General features: G+C 35.7%; 1 protein-coding gene across 25 annotated transcripts in view; it reads right to left on the bottom strand.

Annotated features, from left to right (window-relative positions):
* Positions 1-946: 946 nt before the first annotated feature.
* The window catches only part of PIK3C2G (phosphatidylinositol-4-phosphate 3-kinase catalytic subunit type 2 gamma), a 510459-nt gene continuing 490911 nt past the window's right edge, over positions 947-20494 (bottom strand). For all 25 annotated transcript variants that reach the window (XR_011439709.1, XM_070270025.1, XM_070270013.1 and 22 more), the window contains 2 exons: positions 11057-11182; positions 947-1502 (listed from right to left, as the gene is read on the bottom strand). Coding sequence is in view for 24 of the 25 variants with exons in the window: in XM_070270025.1 (XP_070126126.1) it covers positions 1350-1502; positions 11057-11182 (279 nt within the window). In the remaining variant the exon portion in view is untranslated. The remainder of the gene's footprint in view (positions 1503-11056; positions 11183-20494) is intronic.

The following is a 20494-nucleotide window of genomic DNA, read 5'->3' as shown; positions in this document are numbered from 1 at the left end:
GTGAGTAGATGCAGAGTGCAATCTGTGGAGGTTTTCTCTTGATTGATTCCAATCTCTAAGTGAAGCAGGAAACAAAGTCATCAGCTGAGAGTAAGGATTAGGGTAGGAGGTGCTGGGGTTTCAGCAGAGAGAAGGGTGCATAGTCATTATCTGGCAGAATGGGAGAGTGAATGGACCTGGAACATACAGAATAATTGCCCAGCAGCGTTAATGGCTTACTTGACTTACAGGATCATGTTTTTAAATGAGACCAAATCAGCCCAGACCAGGCACTCAAATATTTTCAATGAGTAAATGCACAGTCTTTTACATGTTTACACGGTTATGTAGACGACAATATAAAAGAGCTTAAATTACTTTTACATTCATACACAGCAAAATATTAAATAACTTAAGGGTTTAAAAAATTATTTTAGCAATTTAAGTGGTAGGGATTAAAAAAAATCCTATTTGATTCTCGTAAAGAATCCGGCATAATGCCTTGAGTTGTACCTACTTTGCAGGTAGAAATCCGTAGGATTATTTACTCATGTTTTAAAATGAGACCAAATCAGCCCAGACCAGGCACCAGGTCCTGATGAGTATGAAAGTAGGTTCAAAAACAAAGAAAATTCTTGATGTTCAGAGAGAATAGGTTTCATTAAAGGGGAGTTTCACATTATGAGTCTTGGAGTTAGGGGATAATGAAGTTTAAAATGTGATCATGCCTCTGGTTGGGTGAAATCCAGTAAGGATGAATTGATTGGTATTAAAGAGGGTGAAAAACTGCAAAGGAGTTTCTTCCAAAATTGGATTTAAGAATTTCAGGCATTTATGTTTTATTTTTCTGATGCAAAATGATATAGCATTCTGCTGGAGCTTACCAATCTCCTTAATTAATAGGATTACAAGTGGGAATGTAGCTACATATATTTAATTCAAATTTTAAAAATCTGTTACAGATACATTTAGTCTTGAATTAACCGATAAAGTTTATTTATTTGCTTGTCTTTCTTGGAAAGTACATTAAAAGTATTGCTTTTAACCATAAGCACACAATTAACAGACAATGTGAACAACACGTATTTGATTTAAAAGATGAATTAAAATTAAGTGTCCTTTTATTATTTTACATATTGAATTTTACACAATAAATTGGCACTCTATTTAAGGAGAAAAGATTCTAAGGAAACAATAAAACACAGGCAGAGAATAACTAACTAAAAGACTGATTCTGATTTCTTTTCCTTGTGTCCTTAGTACACTATGCTATCTTTGACAACGAAAATGTCTTGCTCTTGTGATAGAGAGGCCCAGAAGTGAAGAAAGTACAAGTAGTTAATAAATAATGCATACATTCATAGCAACGGTCAAATTATACTGTTTCCTAGTGGATACCATTTTTCTTCATTTAGTGGGACACTATAGAGTTGGATGTTAATTGCTCCCACAAATGTGGTTTTGCTCTTCACAATAAGCATTAAGACACGTCCCTGGAGCTCTGTGACTTCATCATAAACCACCTGAAAAGGGAGAGAATAATGAAAATATAAATCAGATATGCTTAAATGCATCTGTTAAAAAAAATACTTTTAATAAAAACGTTTAGCTGCTAATATCTTGTACCTTGGAATGGATAGGCTAAAGTTGTTAGAACCTTTCATTTCTAACTCTAATTCTGAAAAGCCAAAGCTTCTGCTAACAAATGGAGCTTAATAGCAGACATTTCTCTAAGAAGCTTAGAATTTACTCTGATTCCATTAATAATTGTTCATCCCAAATTTAATAAGACTGTAAATTATTCTCTAGGAAGAAATTTAAATACCCATCACCTTTTAACTGTTCTTGAATTTCCTGTGCAACGTGGGAACTTGAACACTATCTTTGTTTGCTGAAGGCTAGTAAGGAAAGCAGACCAATCTCCATGATTTCTTTGTGCTAATTTAATGCAGTACAACAATATTTCCTTCTACATGTGAAGAAGTCACTCTGCTGTTATGTTATTTTGTTTAAAATTGCTTAATTTTTAATTATGAAAATACATGTTCATTAAATAAAATACGGATGAAATAAAAAAGAGCAAAAAAGAAAGGAAAAAATCTATTTTCTACCATTGGGAGATAGTTACAGTTAACATTTTGATGTTCTTTTTGTTTTCTATATATAACCACTTTTTAAGAATCTGAGCTGTAATTATGCTGTATGTACAGTTTTGCATCGTGCTCTTTTCTACTTACTAGTCAAGTAACTTTTTAAAAAAGGCATCTGCTCAACTGTGTTTTATAATATACGAGAAGTAAGTCACAGGCATTACCACTGGTTGCCTGCAGTGGTAAAGAAAATTTAAAAGTGTAGTACTATCAAGAAATTAGTTACCCATCATGAAAGGAGGGAAGAGCTGTGTGTAAATCCAACATGGTTGCCAGGGAAACTCCTTAGAACACATTTATTTTCGAAAAAGAGTTTCATACACTGCTACTAACTTGCTTGCTTTTTATAGCCAAGCTACAAGATAGAAAGAAGTGTTCTTTATATATGCAAAAAACAGAGGAAACAACTTGAGAAGGAAGCCCTTTGAGTCTATTTGGAGACCTTCTCAGGGTGTAGGGATGTGGATTCTGGTCTGTCACACCGCATTCACCTACCACGTATGAACCCATTAAGTTATCAACGAAATTCCGTTCCAGATCAATCTGTTAGCTGCTTTGAACAATGATTTACTTATCAAGTAAATAATAAATCAATCAAGGGACATGAGATGCAATATAATATGTTAATCCAGTCTACCCTGCTTCACCTGACAGCCCCTGGCTACCTCCTCTTCTAGAATCTTACTCCCATTCCAAACAGATTATCTTTTAAGTTGCTTAGGACTGCTTATTCAAATTATTCCATTTCATTTATTGAGTCCCCCTGGGATGGTTAAGGATTTTAAGGGCTGTCTTAAAAATCTCAAAATTCTAGCACTGTAATTTATCTTCTTTAACTGCCAATGGGGTGCCCAGCATGGGCTCTGTGAACCACTCTCTCCTTCTGGACTCTTATCTTTCCAGGACTTCAGAGTAAGCTCCTTTTCCTTTTCTCTACAGAGGCTATTTTGAACTGTCTAAATTATCCCTCATTTTCCTCCCCACAACACTTTCAGCAGATGAATTCATCTCCTATTTTACAGAAAAAGTAGATGAAAGGGACCTCAAAGTGTTACTATATGTGAAGTCAAAAAATGGAATAATTCTAAGCATTAGGCCTTTGGAAAAGTCTGGCTTAAGAACTCTGAATCATATAAACAAGTCCTAAAGATGTAAATTTCTAAGAAACATATCAATAATTTATATTTACATGGAAGTTTTGTCAACCATATGTTTTCTTATTTGCATAATGGTGATGATAATATTTACCTTTTAGCATTGTGAAGTGGAGTAGAATAAATGAGATAATGAATATAAGCCTTACTACAAAGCCTACTACATATTAAACACTAATAAATGATAGCTAAAAAAGATCCATCAAACACACAAAAAAGAACAGCTGTTTTTTGGTATTTTGCATTAGTTGACTGGAGAAAACAGTTCTAAACAGAATCGAGTCTCCCAGGTATTTAGCAAGCTGAAATTCTCGAGAAATGACTTAGGAATTAATTGCCTTCCAGGTTAAAATATAAACATTTGAACTCAAAAGTTTAAATTGCTTTATTGATCTTTTTCCCCGTGCTTCATTATGCAAAAGTTATTTCCTTAAAAGTTACTGAAGTTTTATAAACATGTAATCATTGCACATCATAGATGATATATATCTATGTTAACTGCTTTACTGCATCCATAACATTAAAAAAATAAGCAGTCTTTTCTTACTGTGCAATGAATAATTAGTGGGAGTACACAGATGACTACATTCTTTGAGACTTTATCACCAAATGATTTAATAGGTATTCTGCCTTCACATAAACAGAACCAAAAATGCACAGATCTTTTAATTTCACCTTATAATACTTTTTACCCATAGGCACATGCCAAGTCTTCATTGCCTTCTGACAAATATTAAATTTGTAGGTTTGAAATTATTACATCAAGCAGAAAAGCATTGTTTAGGGTAATTAATATCTATTACATTATATACAAGCACTTACCGTATGTTATTTGACACTAGGGTCTAGCAGATAATTCTAAAGTGTATTTTAATGATTGCAATGGGAGAACAATAATATGGAAATGGAAATGTGTCTAGTGCTGGTGGGAAGAGGTGTGAGGAGGCAGGACGATGAAAGGGAGAGTTCAAAACCAGTGAGAACAGGGGAACTCTGTGGGCGGAGAGAGGGAGGGATAGCACAGCATAGTTGAGTGGGGTCAATATGGGCTTTGGGATCAGCAGTTCTGGACTTGAAATCTAGTTACATGAATCTGGTCAAAACGTATGACCTTGGGGGTCTCAATATCTCATGTACGAATAGAATTTTCATCATGTTGTGAATATCAAATGAGAGGACGATACACATAACAACAGCTATTGCTCACTGAGTGTTCGATACACCTAGCGCTGTGCTGGATAATCATGCACAGTCTGCAAGATATTTTAAGGTATGTAGAACACATAGAATGTTCTTGTCCTGTCCTTTCTAATTTCCCCTTTATACTTTATGACGAGGATTTTAGGCTGGTTATTTTTAAAACTACAGATGAGAAGCAGGCTCCGAGGACTGGAATTTTGCTTGCCCTTTTGAGAGACATTTGCGTTTGTGAAGGAATGGGGGATGACCTTGTAGGGATCTGAAATTGGCCACCCCAGGATGTGTCTCTTTGGCATCGGGATTGTTTGGGGCTGATTGCTTTTGATAAACTGGGACAGGGAAGGAGGCTCTGGGGAATGGAACTTGCCCTTGTTGGGACACATTTACATTTGTAAGGTAAATCTCTATCTGTAAAAGGTGCCTCCCTCTCTGTACCAGGAAGAAGAAGAGAGATGACCTTATCCCTAGAAACTCTTAATGGGGAAAGCAAGAACTTAAGTTGGTTGCTGTCTGGCAATCTAATGTAACTGATTTAGGGTGGTGGCTTCTGACCTTTACTTAATCCGATTTGATTCTTGTCTAAAAGTCATGGGATCACCCAATGACCAGACCCCACCTGCACTGATACCATTTTAACTTTTTTTCATGTTCTTTCCTTTGTCTTTGTAAAGAGATGACTCACATACCTATGCCTTAAATTTAGCCCTAACCCTCAACTCAGGGCAGCAGCAAGAGCTCTGACTGCCCATGGGTCCTGTCCCCATGCTATTCTACTCTCTAAATAAAAGAGCACTACTGCCAGATCTTAAGAGTCTAAGAAATCTTTCTTTCGACTCCTCGGCTCACCAACCCTGCATCACTTTATATTGGATAAGATCTAATAAAATACAACATAAAAAATACACTGACTATAATAATATAATCCTGTTACAAGATAGAATCTGTATTTCTAATGAATCATTTAAAAAATGATGGTTTTTACCAGATGCCAAACATAGAGGACCCAAAAGAGTAAGGGCATTGGAGCCAGAATCCCAGCTCTGCTTAGAGGCTGTAGGGCCATTCCATGAGCATTCCTACTGCCAGCCCCGCCCCACCTTGAGCCCAGTCATATCTACCACAGGGATTTGCATATGGTGGGGGTTCTCAGGGAGACTGTGGACACAGCCTGTTGGGAGTCACTCTGGGACGTGTCAAGTAGACAAGCTTGGCCTTGTATCAAAGCTTCAGTATCTGAAGGTTGGATATGTAGGGACCTGAAATTGGCCACCCCAAGATATGTCTCTTTGGCATCAGGATTATTTGAGGCTGATTGCTTTTGATAAACTGGGACAGGGAAGGAGGCTCTGAGGAATGGAACTTGCCTTTTGTTAGGACACGTTTACATTTGTAAGGTAAATCTCTAACTGTAAAAGGTGCCTCCCTCTCTGTACCAGGAAGAAGAAAGGAGATGACCTTCTCTCTAGAAACTTTTAATCAATACCAAAGGCAAGGACTTAAATCTGCATTTTATTGTGCTTGTCTGGTAACCTCCTGTAACTGACTTCCTTCCCCCTCCCAACGTTGGCATCTCCTTAAAGATTAAGCATCTTTCTTTAGGCTGGGAACCAATTGAGGCGCTCATCTGTGACCCACCCCCCCAGCCCGAGGCAACACACCTGCCACCTTGTGGCCTTCACTGGGACAGCAGACCTATCTGCCGTTTCCATCGAGGGCTGTGCTGACAGAGCAGCCTCATGACTGTTGTAAAAGGGACATTTCAATCATATGTGAAACACCCTGTTTGGGGGTATATAACCACTCTGTGCACCCCACTTCTTCGGTGTCCTTTCTTCCTTCGGGAAGAAAGGCCCCGGGCCATGGTTCCTCATAAAGCTTTGTTTCATTTTCTCCTGCTATTCTGTCTCATGTGAATTTAATTCGTTCTCCGGCCAGACGAACCCCCATTTTGGAAGAGGAAATGTATTCCCCCCTACAGATACTAAGGGGACACTTGGCAGTGTCCCTGACCCAGCTTCTCTCAGGTCTAGGCATTAGAGAGAGAGAGGGCTATGAATAAAAATGAAAACTATTTTCATTAAACGCTTTATAAGACATTGGTGATACCATGGAATATCCCCTTTGTATTCCTCTAAGAAATTTATATAAAAAGGGGAGCAAGGTCATTCTCTCCCACTTCCCAGAACATTGCACAGCTTTGGCATTTGGAGAAATCCCAGCTGTGCTGAGTGGCTGATGTAGCAGTACTCAGAAAGCAAAGCAGGGGAGAAATTAAGAACAAGGTAGATGCCATGTGATAACTTACTGGCCTCCCTAGAAAGCATATACAAGGTGTTGCTGAGGATGCACAGAAATAATTGAGGGCTTTGGCACAGAGATGGGTGTACATCACAGCTGAAGGCAAGAGAAAGTAAAACCAGAGCTAAAACTAGTATTAAAACTATATTTTTTTGCAATTCTTATAAATAAAAGTCTGTGTTGTATTAATACAGACACAGAACATAATGGGAGAAAAATTAAAACATTACAGTTTTTTCTCCCCCATGGTTTTCTAAATTCAACCAGCTTCCATGCCAAACTTTTTTATATGATATGATGATCATTAAAATAGTCACCTATACACACATTAATTCACACTTCTGTTCATTTGGGTTATGTCTACATTGGAGTGTGCTATGCATAGCCTACGGACTACTGTTTTTGAAGCAATTTTAAATATGTTCAAAGTACATACAGTGTATGTTCAAGCTACAAGTATAGGCTGATGGAGAAAGTATTGCAGTGATTTCTAATCAGTGGGTCATAAATGTGTGAAGGTCCAGAATTATTGTAAACTATCAGAAAATTTATAGACACAATGAGCATTATAAAACAATCTCCATATATGTGTATTTGCTACTGTTTTTAAATAATACATATAGCTTGGAATAAATAAAACACAAATTTGTTTAAACTCCCGAATTGTTAGTGGCTTTTTGTCATTATATGTTTTCTTAGATTACAAATGTTGAAGGAGAGTATGGAGTCTGAGAAGTTGCTTGATATTGATGTAGGGGGGTTTTGCATTCAAAAAGTATGGAAACCAGTGATATATTTTTGGAAGATAGATATCTGTAGCTGTAGCTGTTGACAACATGAAAAAAAATAAAATGTCAAAAAATCTTTCCTTACTAAATTATATATATACATATACAGTTTTAAATTTTATATACACTCATAAAGTGTCCCTTAAAAAACTAACCCAAATATTTAATTCCACAAATCTTTTTAGAAGTGATTAACTTTTAAAGATACCAAGAAAGATAAGACATTGTCCTTGTTCTCAAGAAGTTTACAATATACCAGAATTAAAAAACATGAAAAACGAAGTAAAAGATGGTAAGTGTGCTCTAAGAGTTCAGGAGGAGACAATGCTTCACAGAGTTCACATTTGAGGTAAGCCTCAAAGTCAGCAGAGAAGAGCAGGAGGGGTGAATTGCTGCATGAGCTCCATCACAGAGGTCATAGGGACCATTCAGGGAATGACAAACTGTCTGATGTGACTTCAGACTATGACCAACTGTGGGCTGATAAAAGGACATGGGCACATAAATACTTCTGACTTATTTTTGGCAAAGTGTAAAGGACATTCAATAGAGAAAAAACTGCCTTTTCAATAAATGGTGCTGGAGTAATTGGCATTCATAAGCCAAAAAAGAAAAGAACCAACCTAAACCTCACACTTTATTAGAAAATTAACTCAAAAGGGATAATGGACTTAAACATAAAATGTAAAACTACAAAACATTTAGAAAAAACAGAAGAAAATCTTCAGGACTTAGTGCTTGGTGAAGAGTTCTTAGAGTTGACATCAAATACATGGTCTGTACAAAAAATGATAAACTGGATGTCATCAAAATTAAAAACTTTTACCCTGTGAGAGACCCTGAGAAGAGGATGAAAAGACAAGCTACAGACTGGGAGAAAATATTTGCAAACCGCATATCTGACAAAGGACTAGTATTCATAATATATAAAGAACTCTCAAAACTCAACAGTAGAAATGCAAGCTGTCCAATTAGACAATGAGCAAAGAAATGAAGTGATATTTCACCAAAGAGCATATACAGATGGTAAATAAGCACATGAAAAGAAATTTAGCGCTCTTGGTTATTAGGTAAACACAAATTAAAACTACTATACCTATCAAAATAACTAAAATTAGAAATAGTGATAACACCAAATGCTGGCAAAAAGGCAGAGAAACCGGATCACTCATACATTGCCAGTGGGAGTGTAAAATGGTATAGAAAAAAAAATGGCAGTTTCTTATAAAACTAAATATGCCACTATCATATATCCCAGTAATTACATCTTGAGCATTTATCTTAGAGAAATTACAACTTATGTTTACATAAAAACCTATACATCAATGTTCACAGCAGCTTTTTTGCAACAGCCCCAAACCAGAAATAACCCAGATGCTCTTTAACGGGTGAACAGTTAAAGAAACTGTCATACCTCCAGACCAGACTACTACTCAGCTGTGAAAAGAAACAAACTATTGATACATCATGAATCATGATACTTGGATGAATCTCTAGGGAATTATGGTGAACGAAAAAAGAATCTCAAAACATGGCAAACTGTATGATTCTATTTATATAACATTTGAAATGACAAAATTATAGAGATGGAGAACAGATTAGTAATTGCCAGTGGGTAGAGGGGCTTTAGAGGGAGGGAAGTTCAGTGGATTATACCAATGTCAATTTCCTGTTTGTGATATTGTTCTCTAGTCATGCAAGATGTTACCACTGCAGGAAAGTTGTTGAAGGCTATTTGAATTCTCTCTGTATTATTTCCTCAAACTGCACGTGAATCTACAATCTCAAAACAAAAATTTTTAAAAAGTGTATGAGGATGATATTGCTCCAAGAGACAACTCAGGAGAATTACTGAGTCAAGTTTTAATGCCCTTCATTAGGGCATTCACAGCCCTTAGGACACTGGACATTATCCAGTAGGCAGTGAGGAATCTTTGAAAAAAATTTAAACAGGAGAATAATAAATATGACTAGCTTTTGAAAGACACTTTAGGTAGAAATGTGAATGATTTAATCGAGAAACACAAGATAAGAGGCAGAGAGGAGGCTACTGTAATACCCAAAGTCACAAGGACCCCAGACAAAGAAGTAGCAATGGGACAGTGAGGAGATGACGGATTTAAGAGGCAGGTGGCTGCACATGTAGAACTGACAAAACTTGGGGGTTGGTTGGACATGCGAGTAGGGAGAGGGTGGTGTCATTAAAAGGTATCTTTTGAGATGGCAAATGGGGGAGGGAGGAAAGCCTGGTTTAAAAGTGCCTAGGAGACATTTAGATGGAGCTCTTCAGTTATCAGGCAGACGCACAGGTCAAAAGTTTAGGAGAGAAGTCAGTGCTTGAGGATTAAATTCAGATGCAATCTACATATAGGTGATAAATGAAAATCTGTGGATACATAAGATTGTGTATATATACAGCATATATATCAAGAGGAGATGAGGGTGGATCATGGAACTCCAGCAAATAGTATTTTCAGAGGAAGAATGGCAATGAAGGAAAATGAAGAAGTTGCTAGAGAAGATGGACGGGAATTAAGAAAAGGCAGAACTCAAGAATCAAAGGAAGGTGTCAAGAAGGAAGGCACAGTCAACAGTCATGGGGAGAGGAGAGCCTGAGGGCTCACCGGATTGAGCAGTTAGGAGCCTATTGATGCCACTTGAATAAAGGAGCATCAGTTAAGGTCAGAATCCATGCTGCAAAGGATTAATGGATGAAAAGGAATTAACGAGGTGAGAGCAGGAAATGTTTAAGTTAATTTTGCAAAAGTTTGGAGGTGATAGGGAAGGAAAGGCTTTAGAAAGGCTGAGTGGAGGAGTTTGCTTTGTTTGTTTTTTTAAGATTTCTGACTTGAGGATCCAGTGGATGAGAGAGCCTCAAGAAAAGGCAAGCAAATAATCAACTGGGTAAGGCGCGCAGGAGATGGGAAAGATGGAATCAAGAGAATAAATGTAAAGTTTGCCTTAGAGAGAATTAGGGGATTGGATGTTCAAACTGTATGATACAAACAGATCAGAGAACTGTATCTAATGTAAATTCACTTTATTTTAATGTGTGTTTTGTACTTGTTTATTTTTTTCAGTTTTTCAAAGCAGATTTTGTGAAGTCTATTGTTACACACAGGTTAGACTATGATAAAGTTATTAGGTAAGGAAAATCAGGTAAAGGAACATAAAGTTAGAGAAAATAAGATGAAGTCAGGGATAATGTTAGTAGGTAAAGCAAATACCATATAGTCTTGGGCCCTTGGTATTTGAGGCTAGCCACAATTTGAAAATCAGTTCATAAGCAATGTCATAAGCAGTATCTGTGTTTTCCAGTTCTCACAGCATCCAGAACAGTGATCAGCACACAGTGGCTCTTTTGGGAAATATCTTCCCTTTATGGAATAATGCTGCCAACTACTGTGTATTTTCCATATTTGGTTGTTAAACTGAAAAATGGTAAGAAAAATATAAAACGACTGGATGAGAGATGAATCATACTTACAATTTCATTGTAAGTGGGGTCGGTACACTTTGGAACAGGTTTTGTTTTCCTCCTACGAACTTCACTGGGATATGGTAAAAGATAAAATTCAACATGTGCACTGGGCGCAGAGCCATCTGGGAGATGCTGCAAAGGAAAATGGTTATAAATATTAATGCATGTTGCTATCAAAGAAAACAAATACATAACTACTAAATATCTAGACCAAAGGCAGGATCAAGATTTATAACAGTAACTGTTTATCAGAAAATAAGAGAGCAATCAAAAGAAATACATCATTGCTCAAAAATAATCCCCAAGTACAGTTTCAAAGAGTAAAATTATCCATCTTAAATTAAGTATCGTGTCAGAGAACTATATTTAAAAGCCCATTAAATATAATTTACTTGTTCTTTTACAGTAAAAATTAAATTTGCATTTTTGACAGAAATGGTCAAGAGAGGAACGCTAGCCACAGGCAGAGATAGGAGTTAAGCACCTCAGGACACTGTGCACCACTTGAAAATCAGAAAATTTGAGTTTAACATAAATTAAGATGAAGTATCTAATGATATATGTATGCACGTTATATAATATCACATTTTAAAGCAGAATTTAATTAAAATATCAATTAGACCTACAAGTTTAATATACTTAGAAGATTTTAAGATAGTTATAATAGTTTTATCGAAATTACCCTAAAATATATTGGATAATCCTTTTAAAATTGTGTTCTGTGGAGCCCCCCCAAATTGCCTAAATTACTGCCTGATGGGTAGATCAATGATGCCAAAAGGGTAGATCTCTGGGCGCACCCTCTCCAGTTTGTCCAACCTACCCTCCACCCAGCTGTCTCATTCTAGCTTCAGAACTTCTCTCTTTCTTTTCTATCCTCCCTCACTATGGATATATTTATTTCTTAATACGTCATTTGAAGAATGAGCTTATTGTTTTGAAAACTTGGAAACCACCATACTTCAAACAAGTGGGGTCTCTTTTTCTGATCTTCACCAAATGGAGAGTAAATTGTACTAAAACTCTGAATACCTAGCTTGATAAAATGAGAAATGTTTTTATAATTTATATTTTAAAAGATGATTTAAAAGTCAAATGAGGAATTACATGCTTATTTTGTTGACTACATTCTAACTATTAAATTGGTAATTTTCAACAAATATATTTTAATGCTCTGAATTATACAATTACATTCACATATGACCCATCCAGTGCCACCCCCGTCATTAGCTTTGATTTTATATCTTTCTTTGGCATTCAAAAAAGCATATTGGAAAGTGAAAAAAATACAATATATATTATAGGACTAACTTTTATTCAGTTCTAATTTATGTGGCAAAATTATATCATTAGGAAATTTGGCTTTTTATTATTACTCACAAATTAGATAAAATACATCTGGACATATCCATATGTCAAAATGCTAAGACTGTTAAAACTGCTGCTTTAGATGGAGCTCATGGTACCCTTCCCCCACTTGAAACTCTCCCTTGGACGAGGAGCTCTGAAATGCATCATTGGCGTAATGAAACATTCAATGACACAGAAACACATTGCTACTAATATTTGAGAAAGTGGATTTTTCTTTTTCTTTTGGTGATAAGAGTGAAGGGAGTAAAGTGTTTTTGCTCTGTGTAATTCTCTCTCTTGTCTGCCATGGGACTTGAGGATACCATACCTATGATCACTGTATGCTCCAACTTAGTGGTTAGAATCATGGTTCTAGAAGTGGGCTTTTGGATTGCAATCTGTGCTTCTAAATTTGCGAGCTATGTGGCTTTTGGCAGGTATCTTAACTTTTTCAGCGGATCAGTTTCCTATCTGTTAATTGAGGATAAAGGTGATACCTATCTCATAGCATTTAAAAGATTAAATAAATCATGTAATGTCAGGACAGTGCCTGAAATAGAGTAAGACTCAATAAATGTTTGATACTATTTTGATTTTTTATAAAATAAACATGAGCGTACTATATGCACCGATTGGACAAGATATCCATAGGGTACTATGACATTTATGAGCAAGATTTCTCAACCTTGGCACTATTGACATTTGGGGCCAGATAATTTGTTGTAGGGGGTAGTTCAGTGCATTGAGGATGCTTTAACAGCATCACTGATCTCTAACTACCAGATTCCAGTAGCACCATCCTCCCAGTTCTGATAACCAAAAATGTCTCCAGACATTGCAAAACGTCACTGGGGGGCAAAGTTCGACCCCAATTGAGAACCGCTAATGTAGCTGATTCCCAAATAAGAATCTCTAGTTCATCCTTAGAATCCTAGCCTAGTGATCTGTGAATATTTCCACCTGGATGTCTTCTTGGCACCCTTTTATAAACTCTAACAAAAATCCATCTTCTATCCTTCTTCAACACTCCAAAACAGATTTTTCCAACTCATTAAAATTCTATTAAATGATACTATTTCTTTTCTCTAGTGTCTCCCTTGTCATTGATTTTCAAATCTAAGTATAAGAAGATCAATATCCTCTCTTTTTGCCCCAGTTCATCTGCCACCACAGATCTTTATTTCCTAACTCATTATAACTTGATTTCAATCACTTTTTAAGCCCCAGACTTCCCACTTCTTTCTTTCATTCATGTGTATCACTGTTGTATTTAATGTTCCTGTAAAGCTGCTTTGATCATGTCACTTTCCTTCTCAGAACATTCAAGAATCCTCCACTGCCTGAAGAATAAACTCCCAATCATAGAAGGGAAAAAATATTTTGTCTACCAGCCTCCACTAAACATTTAGCAACTGAAGGTTTGGGCTTCTGTTTCCAAGTTAGTGACCTTGACCAGGTCCTTGAATATCCTGAGAGTTTTTAGAATAACAGAACAGCACAGGTTTCTGTTTAAGTCAGGGGTGCATCAGATCTGAGCATCAGGCTTAGTGTGTCTTTAGTAGCTTTAAATGCAGACACTGATTTCTCAAGTCTTTAAGAGAATCTTTTAACTTTTTTTTCTAAAGCAGTTGTCTTACTAACATTATCTTTTTCCTCTTCTTACTGGCACTATATGCTGCTCCTTAAAGATATCAGCTAATTTATTAAAGAAATCACCAGCTGTCTTCTCATCAATATTCATTTCACCCTTTGCCCTTACGTTTATATGAATTAAATTTTATTTTAAAATGATTAAATAAGTCCTACTTGTCTAAATGTCTTACCCTAGGATTTTAACTCTGGCTGCATTTTAGACCTACACAAAGACTTCACAATTTGACCTGAATAGTCCATAAGGCTTGAGGATACAGAGTTCTTAGACTGACACTCAACCTAAACAATGAGAAGTTTCCTTGTGTCACCCAGAGCACTCTTTAATTCACAGTGGACCAAAGTCAAGCAGCACTACTGCTTTCTTCTAGAATTCTGGCTAATATATTTTACCATGCTTAGAAGATGGTGTGAAGCCAACTAAACTTCATTTTTGTTGCTCATACTAACTCTGAATTCTATATATTCTAGATTTTTTGTTAAAGTATTTATCATTTTCTATGTTTTAAAAATAGTTTTACGTATGTGTTATCTTCCTTATAGATTGAAATTCTTTAATAGGAAAATCCACGTCTTGTTGTCCCACCCCTCCCGACCCCCGACATTTCCTTTGGGCTTTGCTGCATCGGTTACTACCCTACTCCCCGAATGCCATCCTCAGTTCCTTCTTCCTAAGCTTCCGATATGTTTCTGAATCTCTAATTAAAAATGTAAAATCCTCACTTGAGATTGGGCTTCCCTATAGCTTACTCTTTCCGTTCCTTTCAAAGCTATGACTTCTTTTCATAGCGTCCCTTTCTTTCATAGAAATCCTGTCACCAACACAGTGCTTGGAATGTAGTGAACACTAAATAAATAGTTATCAAAGGACTGAACGAATGAGCTGTATGTTCAGTGTCTAGCTCTTTGAAAGTACTTCACAGCTATTTGTTAAATCATTATTTACAATGCAAGATAAAAATCAGAAGTTTTCCTAACTTTCTAGGATTTTGTTTAAGTAATTTCTCTTAATAATTGCAACATTTCTTATTGCAATATCAAGCAATAAAAAATCCACTAGAGGGTAAGGTGGATGTATTTTAGGGTCTGTTTCCAAGGTCTATCCTACGTATTCACCCTGAACACTTAGCTGTTTGAAGGCATCCCTCTGCCAGAGCTGATCTTCTCATGCACATTGTTGGGTTTTGTGGTTGATTAGGAGCATCTGTGTTAATGATTGCTTGTTATGTCCAATATCTCAATGCTCCACTTGTAAAACTTTGACTTTATCGCATCTCTCAGATTGTATTAGACAATTAGATACTTACCACCCTTTTTTTTTTTTTTTTTTTACCTCTTTTTGCCCCAGTTGGAGCTAGACTGGATTTACAACATAGTTACTTGTACTGTCTTGGAAGGAATCCTTAGTCATTATCCTCACTGTCACTTGGAGACGATCTCTAATAGCTGTCCTCCTTTCCTGAGACCTTGTTTCCTCTTCTGTGATAGTCCTCCCCACCTCTCTGCACTTCTCCCACTTAACTCCTTAAAAATCTCCTTGACAACAAGCATGGCAGATTATTTACATCTCCTTTTAGGAGCTAATGATGACCTGACAATTTCTTGGGGGCCTAACAGACGGTGGAGTGTAAACTAAAGCCATATTTTTGTGCTACATTCCCATGCCTTCTCTCAACCTCATGCAAGTTGTCCCTAATTTGTGGAGTACATGGGAGAAATAGAAATAGGTATGTTCAGCTTAATTGGAGAAATGACATATGGGGACCTTTGGGTGGAGATAGGGAGCTGGATCCACATTAACACCAAGCACTCCCAGACGAAATAAATATATCTCATACGTATGTGCTGCTATTTTTTCAAATACATGTAGGTGTTTTTGTTAACACAATTTTAATATTTTAAAAGAACTACTGTATTCTTAGTAGTTTTAAAAATTACTTTATATTTCTTAAATTTATCAGCTAACAAAGGGACTTTAATGACATCTGAGGAATCAATTTTTTTTAAAGTTTAAAAAGAGATCCCTCTAGTTGAAAAGATTGGAAATGAAGGTCTTAGGATATTCTAGCATTCACTGGTGGAGAGACTTCTTTCTCAACTGATCAGTAAAACTCAGGGGATTCTTAACTTGGTTATCATTGGAGGTTATAAAAATTAAAATGTATGTATGTATATTAGTAAATCTTTGTTCACAATGTTGACTTCTAAATGGTACTGTTTTAAGTGTATGAATAATTAAATACACTAGTTTTCTGCCTTCATTTCTTGCCCTGGATTGCACACAGCATTTCAAATGACTTTCAATGTTACTTTTGTTGTTGTGTCAATGAATGAAAGTATCTTGAAAACATGGTTAGTTTATCAAAATCAAGAAAAAAGTAACTAGTAGCATGTTGGTATAAAAATGAAGCACAAGATAAACTATAAAGTAAATAAAATCATCTCACATTGTAGAGTATGCTGGCAACCCTTTAGTATTTGTATATGAGCATATGAGGAAGATATTTATTTTTCATACACAGTAATAACAATAATAGCTACCACATTATGAGTATTTAGTTTATTTAAAGTACTTGCTTAAAATAATCCCTGAGCCAGTATTATTGTCTTTATTTTGTTGAAGAGGCTTTTCCATAAAGCTCATAGGTTTTGGCTTTTAACCACTACCCTATATTGACTCTCTAAAAAGAATGCAAAGGAAACTGTCAGATTCAAATTAAGAACTCTTCCAGATCAAGTTTTATCAGGAATGTGATGAAGATACACGGTTTAAAAATATCAGACACTTTGGTAACTTCTGTAGATTAATTCAAAGCTTAACTGTATTTAATAGGTTATTATCTTTTTCATGAATAATTTATGAGAATTTTCCGTCAAGCTGTTTTTTTTAACTTAAATGTTTCCAATCACAGGATGATATAGGCTTTGGTAGAAATCAACTGACGATGATTAAAATATGATAGGACTATCAAAACCTGAGGTCGATGCCAGAAACAAAACAGTATAATAAAAAAGCATTTTTTCGTTTACGTGCCTGCCAAATTGCAATTTTGAAATTCCGGCTGGCCATTATGAAGAAGGTCTTTTTACAAAATGACAATGTTCAATAAGAGTACAGACGTACAACAAAAGTGTTTGCGATATATGGTTTGTTGTGTGCTTCAAATTAAGAAGTGGTGGAATGATTTTTCCAGTCTTTCTGTGTGTGGTGGTTAATATAGAACGGGATGATTTCAGGTCCTCGTGAATTAAATTAGGATGGTCCTCTGCTTCATTTCACACCAACTTAAGCCTTCAATAGAACTCTTGTCATCAATAGGTGATTTCCAATAATTAAAAAAAAAAATCAAACTACTGTATGTTTAGTATTTTGGATGGTATGCGAGAAGACACCGAAAAATGACTCAAAGAGCTTCTGCTTTCAAAGAAATAACACACTCATTGGGATGATCATCTTGTTATATATATATAATTTTAAATTTTTAATCCTCAACCTAATGTAGTTTACAATTAGACAGAAGTCACAGTCTAGTAGATAGGATTCCTTTTCTAACTCAATACACACAAACTGAATTGCTTCTAAAAATCCAGAATTCTAATTAGAGCTCCAGGTGTTGTCCTGAAGTGTCTGGCGAAGTTTGGAAAGTTTTTCCATTTCTCAGTCTGAATAACCTGTAAGAAGCAAGCCTTTAAATCTCATTTATTTTTTACAATCTACTTAATAGCAAATGCTGAAGAGTTGTTTACAAGTTAACTAGTAATTAAACTTTTTTTTACAATTGCACTGAACCACGATAAATAATTTCAAATCTAACCCGCAGCTTCTATCCCCAAGTGCTGAGAAAACTGTATAAATAAGACAGACACACTATCTTTGTTAGCGATTATTGAGGAATTGTGAAGGGCAGATGAAATACTGGAAGATTAGATTTATGATGTTGTTATACTTGATAGCATGGGAAGAAGATGGATTGTAAAAGCAGAAACTAATAATTCAGAGTAAAATATAAGAGTTTTATACCCATATATCTCAAATATTTGCCTTGATTCTGTCCTACTAAACAGTTTTATCATGATTTCAATAAAGATATAAGATGTACAGGTGTCAGCCTGAGTGTTATGGTCAATATGCTGGATCAGATAATCAGGACTGAATTATGAGGGGCTGGAATGATGAAATGTATCTAACAAGGTTAAAAACAACAGACTGAATGCCAAGTTCTTCTTCTGGGTCTGGAAAACTCACTCTGCAAATCTAGAATACGAAAACCCTGGCTTAGCAATAGTACTTGGGAAAGCTTTTAAAAAAGTTATATGTGATTGTGTGTTCATATATCTATGTGCCAGATTGCTAGCTACAAACTGTAGTATGCTTATCTATCACCTGTCTATCTGTTATCTGTGTATCTATCATCTATCTATCTGTATCATGTATACAAGGAATTTATTTTAAATGCAAAGAGACAAAAAGGTTAAAAATAAAGGATGGAAAAGATTTACCATGCTAACAATAATCAAAGGAAAACTGGAATATTTATATAAATGTATGACAAAGTATATTTGAGAGCAAAAAATATTACTGTGAATAAAGAAGTTCATTTCAGAATGATAAAGGGTCAAATAATTGAGAGAACATAATAATCTTAAGTGTTCATGCAACATTACACTAATTCACAATTATAGTTGAAGATTTTAACACACCTCTCTTAGTAATTCACAGAACTGGCACACGGAAAATCAATGAGGCTATAGAAGATTTGAATAACATAATCAATGAATGTGACCTAATTGAAAGTCACAGAACACTCCACCCAATGACAGCAGAACACACATTTTTTTCAGTTGTACAAATGTTCAACAGAACATTTACCAGGATATATCAAGCTCTGGGCCACAAAAAAGTCTCAATACATTTAAAAGGATTCAAATCATTCAAAGTATGTTTTCTAACAACAGTGGAATTAAATTAAACATTAAAAATGGAAACATTTATGGAAAATCTCAAAATACTTCAATATGAAATAGAGTACTTCTAAATAAGATATGGACAAAGAAGACATCAGAAGGGAAATTATGAGAATATTAAGCTGAATGAAAATGCAAATATAGAATTTCAAAATTTGTGGGAGGGAGCTAAAGCAGTATGCAGAAGGAAAATATAACACTAATCATCTGTATCAGAAAAAAATGACACTCAAGTCAATGGCCTTAGTTTCCATGTTAAGAAATTAGGAAAAGTAGAGAGAAAAATCTTTAGCTTTTTTCTTCTGTGTTTTGGTACAGTCTGTCTGCTTGGGGCAAATTCCTTTTGCTTTTCTTCATTGGAATACGTATTTATTTTTCTTTTGTTGCTGAAATGTATATTCTCTGGTTATAGAATTCTAAGTTGATAAGTCGATGATTCCTTTTTTTTTAAACACTTTAAAGATGTTCCACTGTCTTCTAGCTTCTACTGTTTCTCATCTACATTGTTTCATTGTTCTCCTATATGCCATATGTTGTTTTTCTCTGTTTCAAGATTTTTTTCCTTGTCCTTTGTTTTTAGCACTTTGACTACAATATGTAAATACATAGTTTTCCTTGAGTTTTTTCTTTTGGTGTTCACCAAGATACTTGAATTTATAAATTTATGTCCTTAACTAAATTTTGGAAGTTTTTGATCATTATTTCTTCAAATATTTTTCTGCCCCCATCTCTTTCTTCTGTACTTCTTGGAGTCCAAAACACAAATGTAGATCTTTGGGTATTTTCCCACAGAGCCCTGTAGCCGCCCCTGACCCAGGAAGGGTTAATAATCACTGGAAAAGGCTTGCCAACAACCTGTGACCCGGAGGTGAGAAGGCTGGTTAGCCATTGACGGGTAAGACCTCCAGGGGGAGGCAACCTAAGCCAGGCATTGGTCGCCTGGGGGCAGAGATGGAGACACGATATTGATATCAGGAGCAGGAGGAGCCGTTGCTTAGGAGGCCTTGCCTGCTCCGAGATAAAAATATACGAGCACAGCAATAACATGATAATATCAAAACGGAGGCCAAGGGAGAGCTCCTTGAGAAATCACTAAGAATTCTTGGTGTTCACTAATTACTTCATCCAGAACACCTGTGTATGTTTAACATATGTAAGCTATGTATATATTGAAACACTGCCATCAGCCCTCTCTGCATCTATCCTGATGTGTACATTGGATTGCGACACTGACAGCCCTGAGATTCTATTCTTTTTTTTCAATCTTTTTTCCTCTATGTTCTTTAGATCAGACAACGTCCCCTATCTTCAGATTCAGTGACTCTTTGTCCTGTCATCTCCATTCTTCTCTTGAGTCCATCAAGTAAGTTTTTAAAAAGTTTTAGATATTTTATATTTCAGTCCTTACATTTACATAAGGTTTTTTTGAGATATAATTAATAGAAAACATATTAGTTTCAAGAGTACAACATAATGATT

The sequence above is a fragment of the Equus caballus genome, chromosome 6 (genome assembly GCF_041296265.1).
Source record: "Equus caballus isolate H_3958 breed thoroughbred chromosome 6, TB-T2T, whole genome shotgun sequence".
In the NCBI taxonomy this organism is placed as follows: Eukaryota; Metazoa; Chordata; class Mammalia; order Perissodactyla; family Equidae; genus Equus; species Equus caballus.
The sequence above is the reverse complement of the archived record's forward strand: the minus strand, read 5'-3'. Positions and strand labels throughout refer to the sequence as shown.